Source organism: Piliocolobus tephrosceles, chromosome 20 (genome assembly GCF_002776525.5).
Source record: "Piliocolobus tephrosceles isolate RC106 chromosome 20, ASM277652v3, whole genome shotgun sequence".
Classification (NCBI taxonomy): Eukaryota; Metazoa; Chordata; class Mammalia; order Primates; family Cercopithecidae; genus Piliocolobus; species Piliocolobus tephrosceles.
In genome coordinates this window covers 29,949,996-29,969,834 of record NC_045453.1, presented here as the reverse complement: position 1 = coordinate 29,969,834, position 19,839 = coordinate 29,949,996, and the positions used below count along the sequence as shown (strand labels likewise).

The following is a 19,839-nucleotide window of genomic DNA, read 5'->3' as shown; positions in this document are numbered from 1 at the left end:
AGAACCTTCCAGATGAGCTATAGCCCTCCAGGAAAAGAACGAGCCAGGGTTGGTAGTTTCAGAGTTAAATGGGCACCCGGGAAGTGCCGGGATATGGGGCCCTAAGCAGTCCTCGGGTCCATGAAAACCCAGTTCTAACTTCTGGTTATAATGTAGACTTTGATACGTTCTTTTAGTTCCTTGAGCTTCATCCTCATTAAAGCGGGGTGCAGAGGTCTGTCCCCAGCCCCTAACTGGAGCTGAAGAACACTTAGGACTAGTCTGTGCTCACAGAAACCAGACTCTGAGTGAGGAACTCTAATGCTGGACTTGTGGTTTTTGCCTGGAAAGCATCCCTTCGCTCATAAAATATTTGTTCCTGCCTCGTAGTTTAGCAGCATCTTTGGGGGCAGCGAGAGGACCGCATAGTCTGGAAGGTTCACCGATTTTTTTCTGAAGACCATAAAGTTTTGGAAGGAGCTGCTGGGTGATTATTTACTATCCATTTATCAACTCTTTCCAGCCCTGGCTGGGAGAGCGGCTTCGGGAGGAAATGAAGGCGGCTTTGCCTGGGCTGATGGTTTCCCTTTTCATGGATACAAATATCTTTCATATGTAACTGGCCACAGTCTTGCTCGTCAGGTGTTTTTTTTCTGCATGGCTGTCCCCATAAGAGCTGCTTCCTGAGGTCTCTGAGCAGCCAGTGACCAAATCCAGTGAATGGTCACTGGAAGAGGAATCTCCCTGCCCCCTTTCTCTGAATCTAGCCATTGTTGGGCCATCTTGCCCTGCCTGTCCTCTGGTCCTGCCCTTCCTTTGGACCAAGTCCTTCTGGTGGCATTGTTCTCCTTCTCCCAGGGAGTCCCAACATATTGCTTCAAGGCCATGCTGGTCTTTCTCATCATAAATGCATTTTTCCTGCATAACTTTATCCATAAACTCAATTCAACAGCTCCGAGCTTGAGCATTCTTGCCAGGGTTATCTAAACCTCTTTTTTCAACTGTCCAGTTGAATTTTCTGCAGGTCATCTCAAGTTTCACCTGTCTGCAGCCACACGTGTTTTCTTCCCCCACCACCTCACCTGAGCGATCTCTCCTGCACTGACATCTACTGATAGTGTTATCGCCCTCCTGGCATTCCAGGCCAGCAGTGGGTAGCATCCTCTAGTTCCCCCTCTTCATATGCTTGCTTTTGACCCATTGTCTTGTCCCTTCCCCTAGAGAAGCACTTCTGGTCCATTACACTTCTGGGGTCCTGACAAGGGATGGAAAATGCTAACATCTTTTCTCTTGAGCCAGTCAGGATTGATAGTGGCTGCCTGGGTGCCAGAATTAAGAAAAGAGTGTTGCGATTGTTTAGTGATGCCTGCCTCGGGTGCCAGGAGGGAGGAGCAGGGCGCATGTACTGGGTATGCATCATCTCTGATCCAGAGCCTCCTCTGAGCTCCCTGCCTCTGTCCTTACTCCCTATAACCAATCCACTTTCCACAGGGTCACCAGTCCTCTATCTAAAATAGATCTGGTCAGGGCACTGCTTTGTGTCTAACAAGGGAGGAAGCCATCATGGTTGATGACATCAAAGATCAACCCCTTAGCTTGACATTCAGGCATTTTCCCAATGAGGAATTTGTTGCTTTTTTCTTGTTTTTCTCAGCAAACTTCTCACCTAAACTCTCCAGCATGCCCTGTTTCTTGTCTCTTGGGCCCTTGGTCACGCTGTTCCCTCTGCCTGCAGTGCCCTTCCTTGTCCTCTGGGGCTAGTGGGCCTCCGTTCTTCCTTAAGCGTCCATTCAGCACCTCTCTTGGGAAGAACCACCACCTGCAGAGCTGCCTCCCACCTTCCTCATACCTAAACACAGGCACTGGGATTTGCCAACATCAGCGAAAATGAACGATCTCTTTAGGGACTTTGTCTCCTTTGGCCTCATACCCTGTTTCCCCAAAATTGTTGCCATGGAAACAGTCAGATGTGGAACTAAAGCTGAACGTGCCTACCCTCTGACCCAGAAATCCTGCTTCAAGACATTTACCCAGTGGACACGTGTTCACCAAAAACCATGCACAGGAGTATGCATTGCAGCACAGTTTGTCTCAAACTGGAAACTCCCCAAATGACTATAACAAAATGAGTTGTGTCCTATTCATATGACAGGGTTCTAGACAGCAGTGGGAACGCATGGACCACTGGTACACAGAACCACATGAGTGAGGCTGTCGAAAGCTGCAGACGCAGAAGAGAACACATTTGTGATTCCATAGTCAGGTGTCATGGAGGCAGAGCCAGTCTGCGGTTTTGGGTATTAGGAAGGCAGTCAGCCTTAGGGAAGCAGGGACTGGTGTTTGGGAGGGGCCCCTATCTGGACGACTTCAGAGCTGGTAATAAATGTTTTGTGTCCTGCTCTACGTGTATTCACATTGTGGAAATTCATCACACTTGCTGAACGCTTGTCTGTGTGCCTTACTGTGTGTACATTGTCAACAAAGTAGTTTACTTAAACTAGAAAGGAATTGCGTGAAGAGGAATGTGTTCAGTGTGGAAGATTTATGAGACCCTGCTAAGCATCAGGCTGTGCAGGGCATGGGATCCAGAGCTGAGACAGTCATGGGTCCTGTTCTTACAGAGCTCAGTCAAGGGAGATTACTTACATTTGGGAATGATCCAAGTCTGAAGAAAGCAGTTTTCATGGTGAATGGTCATCTGGAGAGAACACAGCTACCTGGAAGTGTTTCCTGCCCATCCATTTCCACTTCTGGGTGTATATATAATTGGGCTTGTGTGTGTTTTGCTCAGAACTGCCTTGGTTGCAGTCAGGCAGCAGCCTGACTAGAGTTAGCTTAGAGTTAGGGACTTCTTTGAAGGATTTCAACATAACTTGTAGATTGGAAGAGCTGAAACCCAAACTTCAGGAAGGGCAGAGACTACCAGACCAGGGGATCAACCCAGCAGGTCTCTCTCCTCAGTTCCAACCTCAGTCCTCTGTACTTGGAAGCTTCTTTCTCACAGAACAGCCTTCCCTGCAGGGTGCTGGCAAGGGGCTTCCCGGAGCACTGGATTACATCCTTAGAAATCAAGGCGGGGGAGTGAACAGGGGCTCTTTCACACCAGGTTCCAATAAAAATAAAAGAAGGCCTATGTGTGGCCAAAGTTAAGACTGGCTTCCTCCCGTCCCTCAACTGGGGAGAAGAGGGTCATGGAACAAGATGGTGGCTCCCTTGGAGTCCCATGGCTCAACTGGGACAGTGATGATGGATTCTCCAAGAGAGACAGACACACAAGGGATGGGGAGTCGGGGTGGGGGGACATGGGCAAGGCTCCTTATCACCTGTGCATCGCAGTGAGCCATGCCCCAACTTTGCTCATCCTGATGAGCTATGTATGCCCAGCACAAAGTGACTCCCCAGGCAACAGGAGAAATATATCTTCTGTACTGTTTTCTTGTGTTTGTAACAATTTATTGTGTTCATTTAGTTTTGCGTATTATGATGTACAGCTGTACATATGCATATATTTGGGTTCATACCCCTAATTTTTAGGGTGTTAAATACTGTCCCATAAAGCACGACTCTGAATACTGCAGGTTCTGTGTAAGCATGAGCTGCCCTCTGCAAGTCTACACAGTGGGTTGCCAGTTTCTTTGGTTGTGGCCCTCCCTTTGTATCAGACAACCACAACTTAGGGGTTTGCTTGAATATTTCTCATAACTGTAGGTGGGAGGAAGAACGCCAGATGTTAGGGAGAGGTAAGGTACTCCTGAGTGATGCTGGGGGCAGGTGTGACTCCTATCTGGCACATAAGTCTTCCCTGACGTGGCAAAGGATCACGTGGCGGGGGGGTGGCGCCCGAGTGGGCAGCTTCTTGTTCCTACCTGCCTCTAACCCATTATTGACACCCTCCAGCCCAGAATTTCCCCTCTTAGGGTCAGTTTTGGGGCTATTTCGGGTTTTTGTAAAAGAAAGACACTGGTCTTGTCTTTGGGACAGTGATGGGGCTGCTTTCTGTCAGGATGGTGTTTTCTGGAATCCATTTTCATTGGACTTATCTTTTGGTCTTGGGGATTTAGGTCCTTTTAATTTTTTGAAGATGAAAGACCTTTGTTAATGCCTGTGAGCTCTCTCAGCCCTTGGGGTGCTGGGATGTAACGAGGTAGAGGGAGGAAAAGCTGGAATCCTAGGCTCTTGGCTTCCTAAGGAAGCTTTTCCCTGTGGGCGTGGGGAGATGTCAACTCTAGACATTTAGTTTAAAACTCAAGTCCTGGGTAATCAACTATATACAGTAACTTTAGAAGAAAGTATAAAGACATACTTTCACCTGAAAAATACATGCAAGCTTCTACCTATTTTAGTGGTAACAATTCAATCATCTTGAGACTTGAGTTGAAATGGTGCAGATTCCATGCTGTGGAGCGGCTTCTATAGAAAAGGAAAACCTTGGAAAGATGAGATTTGGAATTTGGTTTGGACTTTGAATTATCCACTGCTTATTTGTGTGTGTGTGTGTGTGTGTGTGTGTGTGTACTTCATGACTGTTCTTTCTTTGATAATGGATACAAAATTATTTTCAGAACATGTGACAATGTGGGTTTCAGGGAGAACAGAGTAACATTGTGGCTCCTGCTTCTCATAGTCTCCAATTAATTAATGAAGGAAATTCTCTCAGAAAGCCATACCAAGGAGCCCACAAATGTTTGCAAGAAATTTAGTTCCTTACTTTATCCCTGAGTTGCTTTTTAGAAGAGAAACCTTGTAACTCCCATACCTTAACAGAGTACAGTTTATCTTACATATTAAAAACAGTTGTACCTGCAGCTGTTGCAACAAACCTTGTGTTTGTGATTATGTATCAGTGTTTTCTTTCTTCATTGGGCATGACTCTAATGATTGTACCTGTGTTTGTGTCATGCTAATTCAAACATATCTTTATTGTTCGGTCTATTGCACTTTTTATTTTCAAATGTAATCATAATTGCACTGTGTAAATGCCCACAGCACATGTTGCTGCTTCTGCATTGATTGTCATTCTTCTGGCTCATTGTTTTAGAGGACCTGTAACAATGGCAGACTCAAATGGCTCTCCTGTGGCTTTCTCCTGTGAGCAAATGTCTCCTGTGATCTTCCCAACAACTCCATGAGAAAGGGCCATTGTTACTATCTCTAGGGAGAGGGGAACACACAGGGATTAAGTCGCTTGGGGAAGGTCACACAGCTGGTAAGTGCCACAGCCAAGATCAAACTCAGGCCACCTGGCTCTAGAGAGTGTGAAGGTCAAGAGGGTGAGCTTTGGAGTTCAGCCACTCACCTGGCTTGTGACCTTTGAAAGTTACCTGGCCCCCCTGAGCCTCAGTTTCTTCATCTGTAAAATGGGGATCAATCCTGCCTCATGAGGTTCCAGCAGATGCTGGCAAAGAGTGCTCAGTGTGGGGCTCACAGAGTAAGCACTCAGTAAACATGCGCTTTGCACTTCTGGGCTCTTCAGCCGTCCTCAGTTGTAAAACAGATGCTCCCCATCCCCTTTCTCTGCTCAGTCTGATTGTGTATCTCCCAGTGGGGCTGTTCTGAAGCTGGGTTCATCCAGCGCTGGGAGTAGGGAACTGGGGTTTGCTGGGGACCCGCTGTGTTCAAGGCATTGCACTTTGCTCCTGTGCATGATTGCAGGGGCAACCCTCTCTGCTGAAAGTTGAATCACGGCACATCAAAGGCTCCTCCTGGTCTTTGGAGGTCTGGCCGTGCTCTGGTGGAGAACAGAGATGGTTGGAACAAGACTTCATCTGTGCTTCACCTCTCCTGGTCCCCTGGAGAAAAGCACTTGAGAAGCCATGAGTTGTCCCAAGACTGTGCCACCTCCTTCATGGGCAGACCTGGCCTCTTCCACCTCTTTCCTAGCACACTCTTCAAAACCTCTTAGATGCAATGCTTTGGGAGAACAGTTTCCAGGGAAATAAAGCCGTACATACACAATTCCACTTCTAGACGTGAAACACATGCCCTATGATGTTCATAGCAGCACTGCTTTCAGAGCCCCAGTTTGGAAACTCCCTGAATGCCTATGAACTGTAGAATAGATACATGAATTGTGGTCTAATACAACGATGGCCTGTCATACGACAGTGAGGATGAACGAGCATGCACGGTGACGTGGATGAATTACACCAGCACTGCTAAATGAAAGAAGCCAGATACAAAAGAGGCCCTGCAAGGACTGTTCAAAACCAGGCAAAACTAACCTATAGTTTGAGAGGTCCAGGGAGGGAAATGGGGTGTTCTGTCTCTTGACCCAGAGGAATCTCCATGACTGGGTTTACTTTGGTTTACACACATGCTACATGTATGCAGCAGTGCAGTTAAAAAGTTCTAGCAAGCAAGCAAAGGAACGCCCCTTGCTGAGCTGTTCATGCAGCCACAGTGATGCATGGTGGCTCAGGCCTCTGGTTTGGGCAGGACCTGGGCTTGAATCCCAGGTCTTTGACCCTGGGGAGGTCACTGGACACCTCCTGGGTCTCAGGTGCATGCTCCACCTACCTATGTGGGATTGTACTCACCTCCTCGGGCTGCTCACGTTTTAGGGCTGGCATGAGGGTCGACTGAACTGGAAAGGTGACAGAGAACTGGCCCCGGGCAGTCCCACGATACACAGTCAGACCCTTTGCCCTGCCTTCCCACCTGGGGTCACCTCCGGAGACTCACTTGTTCCCAAGTGGCTGCCCCTTTACAGAGACTCCTGCTTTCTCTGTAAATCAAAGGGGGGGGGGATTGGTGACATCCCCATGGCCTTCTGTCTCTCTTTCAACCCCCACCCCCACTCTGCCATTCACTTCTTTTACTGCTGTTAGTCTACTGCTGTGACTGTAAACCTTGGCACCTCATTAGAAATATCTGGGGGTGCTTTAAAAAGATACTGATTCCCTTGGTTCAGGAAGGGGTAGGAGTAGCTGTGTGCTGGAGCCCTCTGTGTGCTTCTCTTGCCATCCATGTCCAGCGACCTCACGTTGGTAGCTTGAAATCTGCCAGAACGGCAGTGTTTACACTGTGGAGTCATGGCCTGTCCCATAGATTAGTCAGGAGAGAAGGGTTCCTTGTGGGCATGAGGGGCGTGTTGTGACAAGGAGGGCGGTCAACTGGAGGAACATTGGAACAGTTTCTGGAGAGTCCTTCCCTCCTGCCAGCTCTCCATATATGGCCCAGGATTCTAGCACCTGTGGTTCAAAGGTCATCTTCCTGAGGTGTCTCCAAAGACAGGGATGCTCCTGTGCCCAGCCAGAGCCCCCAGCCTCAGGGACTCCATCTGCCCCTTCTTCCTGATAGGAAACAGCCTGAGTGGATAATTCCCCCACGCTCCCTGCTCTCACCCGGCTCTCTCTTTGGACTATTGTTAAGGTTTAAACCAGATTATTTTTAATGGAGCAGTGCAGCTTAAATGGGTCTTGGGGCTGCCAGTGCTGTGAACTTCTTCCTCATTGGTGTTCCCATCTTGCTGTCCCACTGGGCGCCAGGCAGCCATAACCCAGCCTGAGAGCTGGAGCTTGCTGATCGTATTTCTCCTTTCTTCTGACCAATCTGGTGGCCACACTGGTTCTGCTCTTTCTCCCTCTCTCTCCAGTTCCCCACCCCCAGACAGGAAGTGGAGATGGGCTTGTATTTTCCAGCAGATGAAAGGTGTCTGGAGGTTCTGCCCACTGGCCTGAGTGTGGTCATTCTGTCCCTTCCAGCACTCTGTGGCTCCCAGTGTCATTCCTGCTCTGTATTGGTCCAGAGGGGGCATGATCCACAGGAGCCACAGCTCTCAACCCAGAAACACCATTCCTGGGCTTTCATCCTGGTGCTTATCATTCATGAAATGGAAATGACATCTTAATCTAATATTGCTGCCAGGAGAAGGCAGAAGGGTGGATGCCTTTTGCCTTATTTTGTCTTGAAGTCATTTTCAACCCCCACCCCCACTCTGCCATTCACTTCTTTTACTGCTGTTAGTCACTGCTGTGGCTGTAAACCTTGGCACCTCATTAGAAATATCTGGGGGTGCTTTAAAAAGATACTGATTCCCTTGGTTCAGGAGGGGTAGGAGTAGCTGTGTGCTGGAGCCCGCTGTGTGCTTGTCTTCCCATCCATGTCCAGCAACCTCACATTGGTATCTTGAAATCTGCCAAGATGGTGGTATTTACACTGTGGAGTCAGCGGGCACTTCAGATCAGGCCCCAGAGAGCCGGTTGTTAAATGTTTACCAGCCCACACCTGGGCCAGGACATTGATATTTTCTAAAAGTGTCCACAATGATTTTCATGTGCTTCCAGGGCTGAGAACCCCTGAGACGTCCCATAGTAGGCACAGTAAGGTTTCTGGTTGCCAACAATAGCTAACAGTTATCCAGCCCTAGCAGATGTTAAACTATTTGTGTGAATGAGATCATTCAACCCAGACCACAACCCATGAAGGAGGATTATGATCCCCATTTTTTAGATGATGAAATTGGGTTCCATAGAGGTTTCTTGTTACCTTATCTAGGGCCACTCTGTTGGTTATCGGCTAAGGCCAGATTCCAACCCAGGCCTGAGCCCCTGGGACCTGGGTCTGGCCAGGACCTCTTGGATGGCTGTGGTTAGCGCTCTACTTTTCCTGGCAGGTTGGACGCAAAATCACGCTCTTGCCGTTCAGGATGACCACGGGGACCGTGGGGTCTGAGCCCGTGACCCTCCAGTCTGCAGCGTGTCAGTGCGGCAGGAGCAGTGGTCCCTGGGGTCACTGGCCACAGGAATGCTTCCGTCTAGCTTAGGCAAGATGCTTGAACTCAGAGCCTGAGAGTGAATCCCAGACACTAATAAGCTTTCGGTGTTGGTGTGTGTTCTCTTCCTCTTCCAGTGGAACATGACAAGGAATTCTTCCACCCACGCTACCACCATCGAGAGTTCCGGTTTGATCTTTCCAAGATCCCAGAAGGAGAAGCTGTCACGGCAGCCGAATTCCGGATCTACAAGGACTACATCCGGGAACGCTTCGACAATGAGACGTTCCGGATCAGCGTTTATCAGGTGCTCCAGGAACACTTGGGCAGGTGGGTGCCGTACGAGTATCTGGGAGAGGTGCTGAGTTTCCTCTGGGGGCAGAGGAAAAAGGGGGTGATGGCCAGAGGATGGAACAGATTGGTGCAGCCACGTGCCAGGCCCTGTACCAGATTATCCCTTCTAAAGAAGGTGTATGGTGTATGTCACTTTCTTAAAACCATGACCGACAACTAATTCAGGAATAGTAGAAGGACAGGGAGCCCGAGGATGCATGGTACCATATGGGTATATATAGGCAGTCTGGATCTGGCTGGGTGCTAAGGGACATAGAAGAAAAGGGGAAGGGGAAGAAACATTTTTGAAGGGCTACCTCTCTCCCATTCCTTACTCTGAAACCCAGTGCACGATGTCAGGCAACTAATTAAGGTGGCCATCTAAAATAAAATGTTAGGGGAAGAAAAAAACCCAAACCAAAAATAAACAGAGAACTCTTAGCTTCCAAGAATCACTAGGTCAGAAACCAAACATGTGTGTTGAAAGTCTTTAATTTATCGAGATGCATTAATTTCAAGGTCTTGTGAGAAGTAAGGAGGCTAAGAAAAAGGGCTGGGACATTTAGCAGGTGTATTCTATTCAGACAGTCCGGAGGTGAAAATCACCAAGGTCCTATTACTTAGTGGCTGGGTTACAGGACCCCTCAGGCTGTCAGACGTCTGCCGTCCCCACTGGGCAGGGAAATTAATGGAAGAAAGGTGGTGTGGGCACCTCCTTGTGATGTGCAGGCCTAGCATCTTCAGCTAGAAAGGGGACTTGTTACCATAGACAGGGACAGAAAAACCATCACAGCCACGTTTGCCAAGCACTGCTATTTGGCGGGGGCAGCGGGGTGGTCATCTAAGTACCAAGAAAACAAAACTGTCTTGAGTGTTTCCAGTGTTTTTCACTTGAGATACCTTGTTTCACATTCACAGTAGCCTTCAGAAGTGGTGGCTCATCGGTAAAACGGGGAGAACTAAAGTGGCCCGAAGCCAAGAATGAGGCCACCCAGAGAGAACGTGGCCACGTTAGGACGTGAGCCCAGGTTTGCAAAGCTGGAGCCCACGCTTATGAACGATATTTCTTTCAAAAATTTGTTTTTAGGCTGGGTATGACAGCTCATGCCTGTAATCCCAGCACTTCGGAAGGCCAAGGTGGGTGGATCATTTGAGGTCAGGAGTTCGAGACCAGCCTGGCCAACATGGTGAAACCCCGTCTCTACTAAAAATATAAAAATTAGCCAGGTATAGTGGCACGTGCCTGTAATCCCAGCTACTTGGGAGGCTGAGGCAGGAGAATTGCTTGAACCCAGGAGGAGAAAGTTGCAGTGAGCCAAGATGGTGCCACTGCACTCCAGCCTGGGTGACAGAGCGAGACTCTGTCTCAAAAAAAAAAAAAAAAAAAGAGTTTTTGAGTAGGCAAGACATGCTCATGGTATAAAATCAAAAGGAAAGAGAAGGAACCACAGTGAAAATGAAGGCTCCCAGCTCCTGCTGAGGCAGCCCCTGCTGCCAGTTTCTGGAGTCTCCTCAAATCAGCGAAGGGATCTGTGTTGCTGTTTTTACCTGTGGCACCCCACAGTGCATTCACTCCTGCCCCTGGCTTTCGTCGTTGGACGATGAACCTCGGCAGCCCTTTCCAGTGGTTCACGCGGGGTGCCCTTGTCCTCTGAGTCACCTCACTGTTCCACAGCATGGGGTGTGCTGTCTTGCATGTGTGCATGCTGGCCCCTCTGTTCTCTGATGCATGGTGCCGCAGGGCAGGTACCCTCGCTGACACACCTGTTCATGTCTATCAGTCCGATAAAGTTCTAGAGGTAGAATTGTGGGGTCAGAGAGCCCACACGTGGGTGGCTTTGGTAGACACTGCTGAGCAGCTCTCCTGGGAGGTGACATCGACATCTACTCCCAGCAGCCAGGGAGCTTCTTTCTTAGGATGAAACCACAACCTCTGTGTCCAGGCTGTTATCTGGATTCTCCACTCAGCTCTGGCAGCTCTTGGTCCTTCCTGCTGGCTTCATGGGTACCTGGTCCCATCATGGTCTGAGGTGTCTCTGCTGTCTTGCCTGAGATCCACGGGGTGGATCCTGAGGGCTGCAGGGTTGGGCAGCAGGCCTGAGCACTGTGTTTGGAGCAGGGACGGGCGTTCCAGGCGTCCTCCCTGCCAGGCTGCTGGCAACAAGCAACTTGGGCTGGGGATGCCCATTCTGGTGCTGGGGTCCTGCTCCTGGGGGCTTCTGGGCTGCTGGGTGGCTGAGTCCCCCCTCAGCACAGGTACCTGCTGCATGCCATGCCTGAGGGCATCGACCAGAATGAACTAGACATGAGTCCATGCCCTCTGGAAGCTCACGTTCCAGCAGAGGAGAGGACATGGCAGGTGGGAGCATTGAGCAGGGAAGGGAGCAGGGTGAGAAGCAGTGGAGGGAAAGACTGAGCCGCTTTCTTTAGGTTTCTACATGTTCTTCCTGTGCCTCCTGCAGCAAAGCCTCCGTTCTTCAGAAGTTAAATGGTTAAATTAGACAAATATTATTTATTCATTTTTTTTTGGACAGGTTGTTTCGTTTTTGAATCTAGAACCAAGATACCCCTATTATGTAGTTCCCTAGCTATTAAGAGCATGGATTCAAATCCTGCCACCAGGTACCCATGTGACCTTGGGAAAGAGTCATCTCTCAGAGCCTCAGTTTTTTCCTTTGTAAAATGGGGATAATAATTGGATCTCCCTTCCAGAGTTGAGCTGTGGATGGAAGGGGGTGACATACTTACAACAGTGTCTCACACACCGGAAGTGCTCAATAAATGGTCACCTGCGTTAGTGTCATCGTCATCACAGCAGGAAGTGGAGCAAGACCTCCCTGGGAAGATAAGAGCCCTGGGTGGTGGCTGTGGCACTGCCTTCCTGTGTATGTCCACTGAGCCAGTTCCCCTAATTCTGCAGTCTCCCAGTGGGAACAAAGGCCCGAGCTTGAAAATGCTCTTCGAATCCCCCACGCTTCTGCCAGCTCGCCTGTTCAGAGATGGGGCTATTCTTTGCGTGTCCACAGCCTGGGCCCGCACGGCTTCTTCCAGCTGAAGGCCTCCTGCAGATCTCAGCCCAGGGGAGCCCAGACCCTGCCCTGCTGCCCCCGCCGTGTGGCTGCCTCGGTCTCTGTGCCGCCAGCCGTCCAGCTGTGCAGGGCTGGGACATCTGACAAGTTGTGCCTGAGCTCCAGGAAAGCCCTGGGGGTGCCGGGGATTAGCTGGCTTTGGGTCGGCCTCAGCGTCTCTCCCCTTGTGGGAGTCACTTTCCACTGAGTCCTCTTGATCTCTCGGAATCCAGATTAAATTCCGATAATGAGCTGAGCTGGAGGCCTTCCACAGCCCTGTGGCTCTGTTTAAAGCGCGGCCCCAGACAGCTGGAAAGACAAGTTGGATCCGCCCTTGGCGGGCTGTGGAGCGAGTGGGGGCTAAGAGGCAGGTCTGGGGACAGTGGTCTTGGCTCCAGAGGCCTTGCTGGGGCAAGAGGGGACTGCTAAAGGATTGGAGTCTTATCCTCATTTTCTGAACCCCAGGCCTGAGGCCAGGCCAGCTGGGGCCTGGCTTCCAGGAGCTGGACTTGCTACTCTCCCCACTGGTGCAGATTTTGGTTCCAGGTGAAGGTGAAGATGTTTGGGGTAGGGGTCATGCTGTTTGCCCTGTTTCTACTGTGGAACTGGGACCTGGCATCTTCCATCCCAGCCTTCCCCGTCTCTCCCCGAGCATATCCCAGGCTTGCCCTGCTCCGCAGCACTGCCCCACATGTAGGTGATACACTTTGCTTTAGGAGCTGGCCTATGAGAACCTCCCTGGGAAGCCAAGGCCAGTCAGGGCAGCAGAATCTGCTCCAAGGGAGTCAGCTGCCACCAAGGTCGAGATGATGTCGGCAGCTGGATGAAAATGTCCCCTGGTTCATCTCAGCAACTTTGGCTGCCAGGAGGGTGACCTCAGTGTGGTCTCCAGGGCCAAGATTTGGATCAGCTGCAGTCTGAGTCACTCTGAGGAAGAGGGAGCTGCCCCCTGCCTGTCCCCACTGCACAGGATGGATTGGCAGAGGAGGCCTGCGCTCACCTTCCTGGATACGTTCAGCCTAGGCAGAGGCTCCTGCCCTCAGCCAGACCTGGGATGGGGGCCCTGAGTTTCTGCCTTTCTGACAAGCTCCCTGGGGACGCCCTGATGATTTTGGTCCACGAACCTGAGAAGGTAGATGGGGCTGGATGTGGTAGGAGGAATGCTGCAGCCCCCTCACAGGACAGCCCTTGGGCAGTGGGCCAAGGGCTTCTTGCCCAGTCGTCTCCTGGGGATGCTGGGGTGGCGGCAACTTGTGATGTGCAGATTCATGACTTGGTAGCAAGACTCTGGGTGGGTTTTGCCCTGCCGTTAGCCCCCATGAGCGTGTTTGGGCAGAGAGCCATGGTCACGTTCCAGAGCACGTCTCCACCCTGTGGTTGAGGCATCTCGTTGCGTGGTGCTTACTATTTATGGCTGTGCTGGACATTTCAGCTTTGTTTCACGCCTTGGAAAGTTTCCTATGAAGATGTATCATCCCCATTTTACAGGTGCAGAGCCTGGCTCAGAGGTGGGAAGTAGCTTGCCCGAGAGCACACAGCTACAAAGCGGCAGAGGTGGGACTCGAACCCAGGCTCTTAGATTTCAGCACTCACCATCTTAGCCATGGCCGTGCCTCAGTGATTCCCATAGTGCTGATTTCCTCACCTGGGGCTCAGATGGGTCCATTGATGAGTCCTGAGTTGGTTTTCAGCCTTAGCTGTGCATTAGAATTACAGCGCCTTTTAATAGTCCTGATCCGTAGGGGTTGAACTGTCATTGGTGTGCTTTAAAAGCTCCCTGTGTGCTAGGGTATGAACAGGTGGCTAAGATCTCTCTAATTTCTCACCCATGAGCTGTCTTACATGCCCAAGAGGAAGGAAATAAGAGGAAGGAAATAGTTGTTTTTTTTTTGTTTTTGTTTTTGTTTTTTTTTTTAAGAGAGAGAGATGGAGTCGCACTCTGTCGCCCAGGCTGGAGTGCAATGGCACCATCTCAGCTCACTGGAACCTCCACCTCCCAGGTTCAAGTGATTCTCCTGCCTCAGCCTCCCAAGTAGCTGGGATTACAGGTGTGTACCACCACGCCTGGCTAATTTTTTTATTTTTAGTGGAGATGGGGTTTCACCATGTTGGCCTTCTCTGACACATTCCATGTTCCCTTCAGCTTGGTGTCTCAGAGAAGACTGTTTTTCTTGCTATAAGACTGAACCCAAAGTATAGTCCAGAACACAATTGTCAGTCTCAATGGCACAGGAAAGGGACTGGCTAAGGGTGAAGATCGCTTTGGACTCTGGCTCCAGAGGCTTCTGGAAGCTTCTGGAAGCCTCTGGAGCTTCTTGCTGCTCCTGAAGGCTATGTGCCTGTTTCCTCATCTCCTGACTTCAACCTCTTGCCACTACACCTCAGCCCCAGGGCATGAGCTCTGGTTTTGAGCTGCCTTCTCAGGATGTGCCAATTCAACTTCCTGAGTAGCCTTTTCAGAAGGCAAGGAGGATTCCTTCTGGCTACTGGGAACTTCCAGGATATCCTAGAAGGTCAGAGGAAAGCAGTCCTCACCAAGGAACCTTGGCATTTTTCCTCACAGCCCCTTTCTCTGGGCCCCACTCCAGAACCCAGGCTGAAGCTGCCTGAGCGAGACTGGCAGGCCTTAATGTTTTTGTTTCCGCTTGGGGTCCTCTCATGGATCTGCAGGGATCCCTCTGGAAAAAGCCACCCAGCTGGGCAGAGACGGCAAACCACTGTGTTCAATCCAGTTAATGCTGGAGACACGGCCAGCATCCCCTATTCAGCATCTGGGGGCCAAATGCCCATTGGCTTCCTGTCCTGTGGTCTGAGGCCATCTGGTGGGCCTTGGTGGCTCTTTTTGATCTCTGTCCCTGTTATTTCTTCCCATAATTCATCCCAAGCCTGGCTTCACAGGGAGCATACAGGTGGTAGCTGGGAATCAACGGCAACAGTTTCCGTTCGCTGAGTGTTTATGGCAGGCGGGGGCTCAGCAGGTTGCCCGCATTTTCCCTGATTCCCCATAGGTGTTATATCATGGGCGCTGAAGCTGAGTGGGTGTCCCCACAAGGTAGTCAGTCCTGCCCTCTTGTAGACCATCTGTGGGAAAGGTCTGCTCCCTTTATGTTTCCATCGATTTAGCCGGGTCCACAATGCGATCTCGGAGCCTCCTCTCTCCCATGACGCTTGTCTGTACTGGGAGAAGGGATGTCTGCCTTTGGGAACAGTCGTGATGACAAAAGCTAATTGTATGCAACAGGGACTCTTTACTGCTTCCCACAACAAACCCCCATGGAGGCATCCTTATCCCTGCCCACCCCTCTTTTTTTTTCATTTTAGAGATAGACAGGGTCTTGCTCTGTTGCTCTGCTGGAATGCGGTGGTGTGATCACAGCTCGCCGCAGCCTCGATCTCCTGCGTTGGAGCGATTGTCCTACCTGAACCTCTCGAGTAGCTAGGACCACAGGCACACACCTCTATGTCTGGCTAGTTTTTTACTTTTGTAGAGATGAGGTCTCACTATGTTGTCCAGGCTGATCTCGAACTCTTGGCCTCAAGTTATTCTCCTGCCTTGGCCTCCCAGAGTGTTGTGATTACGGACATGAGCCACCGTGCCTCCTTCCACACCCTTTTTCACAGACAAGGAAATGCGGGCACAATTCTGGGTTGGGGGTTAAGGATGAGAAGCTTACATCTTTCCCCAGTCACATATGTTTTTCTTCCTTGGCTGGTGGATACACTTTTTTCTTTCTCCTCATAGCACTCCAGTCCTGTAAATTGGGAAATGGTGGGGCAGTTTGCATTTTCCACACAAGGAAACTGAGGCAGAGACCAGTGACCTGCCCAGCCTGTCCCAACAGTGTGTAGTGAGGCTTTGCAGATGCACCTGGAGCCGCCTCTTATTCCACCCCTTGGAAGTTGCATGGACTTGGACAGCATGTGGACCCTTGCTGAGCCAGCGTGGGCTGCATAGTGAAGATCTGAGTGGGATCTGAGTGGGGCCCAGCAGAGACAGTGATGGAGGCTCCACAAGGGCAGGAGTTTTGTTCGTTTTGCTCACTGTGGTATCCATTTTTCCTAGAGCCTGGCGCGTAATAGGTGCTCAGTAAGACACTGAATGCATGAAAGGATGAAAGCATGACCCGGCCTCTCCTTTGAGGATGTGGGCTTCCTGAATTCACACACTGCATGGTCTGGTCCTGTGTGCCCCAGCGCACGCACAGCAGATGCCTGCTGGATGAGCGGGTGCTGGCCACGGTATCTTTGCCCTGGGGCTAGTCCGTCCTAGCAAACGCTCCAGCATGCTTTCTCTTCCAGAACTGAAACTCGAGAATGCCTTTTTTCTTCAGCATCTGAGCCCAATTTCCAAAAAGTGAAAATTGCTTGTAATTATGATACTTTTTGATCCTATGGATGTTTCCCTGTGATGATTATAATTATGTTATTTAGAGCTGTGTGCCAGTGGGTACCCAAGGGTAGGTCGGTTCTTGTTTGCAAATAGGGGAGACATCAGCATGTGTGCGGCAGCCTGGGGTTCTTTACACTGGAATGCTTTTGGGGAGAATAGGCTTTCGTGGAGGCAGCTCTCTGGATAACTTGATTTGGCACTTTGATTCCAAAAGCACTTCATGCTTGGCCCTGGGCCTCTGCTTGCCTATAGAAGCTCATTTTTCTAAATGTATTAACATCTGTGTTTCGAATCAGGATCTGTAATCGCTTTAGCCTTTTTGGCAGGAGACAAAGAGAATTAATACTTTTCAATTTGGTCATAAGCAGTCATCTGTAGCTGGGAAGAAAAGTGTCTGCTCAAATATTAACTCTAAGGGTGAGGAATATAGGCTTACCAGGAAAATGATGTTTTAAAGGAGACAACCACAATTAATGAAGCTAGTTCAAGTTCAGATTGGAAGTAGGCATGTGGGTAAATACTCAAGGTTCTTCCAAACCCTGCTTCTTCCTTTGTCTTCCTATTGCCACCTCTGTCAGTGCCATATTCTTCTTTTTCCTCAATAATGCCCATGGCTTTCCATTTTGCCACCCCAAGAAAGGAAGAAGGAAAGCTGACACCCTGGCCTTGCATTCCAGCACGCAAGCCACCCTTCTCCTCCCGGGACCAAGGCAGGCATTGCTAATGGATCCCAGCCCTCCCTTTCCCTGGATCCTTGGTACAGGTCTCTAAATGAGGCAGCCACTGCCAATTGAGTGAAGCTGCCATCAAGTGAAACTGGTTTCAGGTCAGGTTTCTCAGAAGCTGACCCTCAGCTGAGGATTGTGTGGCTGTGAGAGTGAAGGATTAGAAAATGTTTCCAAGAAAGGCCTTTAGGAGCATCGGACAGTGGGGAGGTGGCGAGGCCAGGTGAGGGAGCGGTGCTGCTGCAGAGCACCCCATAGCGTGACTTTGGCTCACTCTTCCTGCTAGAGGTTCTGGAGACAAAGGTGCACCCTCACCCTAGTCCCATCAAGAGAGCTGAAGTGTTTATACCCTGTCATTTGAGGCAGGGTTTCTATTTTCCATCCTCCACAGTAGTGACCTTTGGGGGTGGCTCATTCTCTGGGGTAAGGGCCATCCTGGGCATTTTAGGGCATTCAGTAGCAGCCCTGGCTTCTGCCCACCAGATGCCAATGACACATCCCAACACTCAGTTGTGAAACCAAAAATGTCAGCAGACCTTGTCAGGGTCCCATCTTTAACGGGTCTCTAACTAGGCCCTGGGGAAGAGTTAGGAGACAGTGCAGAGTGGCGCTGACTGAGAAGCACAGGGTGGAGGGAGGGATGTCAGGTGCCTCTGGGTGACACAGCCGAAGCTGAACATACTTAAGTGGGAAGTCCCTCGACTGCCCTGTCTTCTTCCCACCTTCCCATTCACCTTGCTCACGGCTACCTACCACCAAACACCAGCTGTGCAACTCCTCACACACATCTGTCCGGGGTGGTGCTCAAACCCAGCTGTTGTCAGAACCTCCTGGAAATACATCGGAAGAGAAAAATACAGGTTCCCATGTTTAACCCCAACTAGTCAGGTGTAGGGCATGGAGTTTTCATCATTAACGTTTGAAAACAAGCTCCCAGGACTGGCTGTGTCCCTTTTGGGACCCACTGCAAAATGAAAATGTTGGGCCCCTTGTCAAAAATGTATAAAGGATTTCAAGACAGCAACAGCACAGCATGAAACCAAGCTCGGAGTACTTCTGTGTGTTGGGCCCCGTGTGACTGTGTGGGTCACACGCCCATGAAGTCAGCCCTGGCCTTGCCATCTCCCTGGATATAGATGTCTGTTGATACCTGTGTTGATAGATATCTTTATACAGATACCTTTCAGCCCCAGCCTCATTTCCAGCAGTCTCCTGTACACGTAAACACGTGGAAACACAGACAGATCCTCGGAAACACAGACACAGCACATGGAAGCGCAGACACGCCTGGTTTCCCCTGTTTTAACACCTTACGTCACATAGGGTACAGTTTTCATAATTAAGGACTCAGTATCAGCATTTTTATTAATGAAAGTCAGTCATTTATTCTGGACCCCTTTGCTTTTACTTCTTGTCCTTCTGTCCTGTCCAGGACACCGCTTACCCTTCAGTGGCCACATCTCCTGGGGCTCCTCCTGCCTGTGTGTTTCTCTGGCTTTGCTTGTTTCTGAAGGTGACAGTCACCCAGCGTTTGCTAGGGAGTTGGTGCAGAATCCTCTCCCACTACTGTTCGGTCTATCTCAGCCCCACCTATTTTAAAATTCAACCTGAATCCTTATGCTCTGGCTGTGGCTCGATGTCTTCTGAACTTGGGTGACCTGGGTCACAGCCACACGGGGTCCCCAGATGGGAGTCCTCGTAACCCCTGGGCTTTCGGCTATGGTGACCCCAGTGCCTGGCACAGAGGACTCCACGTGGCTTTGCTTCTTGAGTGGAAACTAGATTATAAGAGCCTTTTTGGGGTGAGGATTCTTTGTCTCCTAACTCTTCCCCAGGGCCTAGGTAGGGGTGCTTTAAAGGTGGCACTTGAGGTATCCTCAAAAGCAGGCTCTTTCCCCTCCATGCTGTGGGCTTAGGGAGTGGGCTCAGCCTCCTGCTCTGGGGTTGAACCCACAGGTTCCGGAAGTGGGAGAGGGTGGGTGGGGGTGGTTTGGGAGTCAGGTTTGCAAGTAGGGTTGAGGGCTGGAACCAGGAGCCTCCCAAGAAACCTGTCATGGTCATTCTCCTTGGAAAGCTTTCTCCAGCTGAGCCCTGCCTCCATCCCTTTCCCCTTGGGTGTTCCACGTGCGGGGGCCCACGGCACAGTAGGAAAAGCATCTCTGAAGCCCTCATCTTGCTCTTTGACATAAGAGGGATCCTCCAGCTTCCCCTGCATCACTGGTGCTTGAGCCTTTTCTCTGCAGATGCCACCACAGGTTGTCCTGGCAGGGGTCCTTGCCATGTGTGTAAACAGCATTTCTCCTCCAGCCCATGTCTGGCTCCTCAGGGGGTGACTCCCGCCACGTCAGCCTCACCAGCTGCGACCTTGGACAGGGTCTCCACCTCTCCTCGGAGAGATGGACCGGCTGAGCCGCAGACCTCTAGGTTTCCCCTCCCCACACACCTTTCCCTATGCGGGAGCTCTGCTGGGAGCTTTCTCTGACCCACAGAGGAGTCAGAGTCAAGGCCCATGGAGAATTCCCCAGCCCCCTCACTCTCAGGAGACAGCCCCTCACCCTCAGGAGACGGCCCCCTCGCCCCCAGGAGACGGCCCCCTCGCCCCCAGGGGACGGCCCCCTCGCCCCCAGGGGA

General features: G+C 50.6%; 1 protein-coding gene across 1 annotated transcript in view; it reads left to right on the top strand.

Moving 5' to 3' along the window:
* Nucleotides 1-19,839, top strand: part of BMP7 (bone morphogenetic protein 7) — a 96,903-nt gene that overhangs the window by 28,848 nt on the left and 48,216 nt on the right. Inside the window, exon 2 of the mRNA XM_023231964.2 lies at nt 8,830-9,022. Coding sequence (XP_023087732.1) covers nt 8,830-9,022 — 193 coding nt within the window. The remainder of the gene's footprint in view (nt 1-8,829; nt 9,023-19,839) is intronic.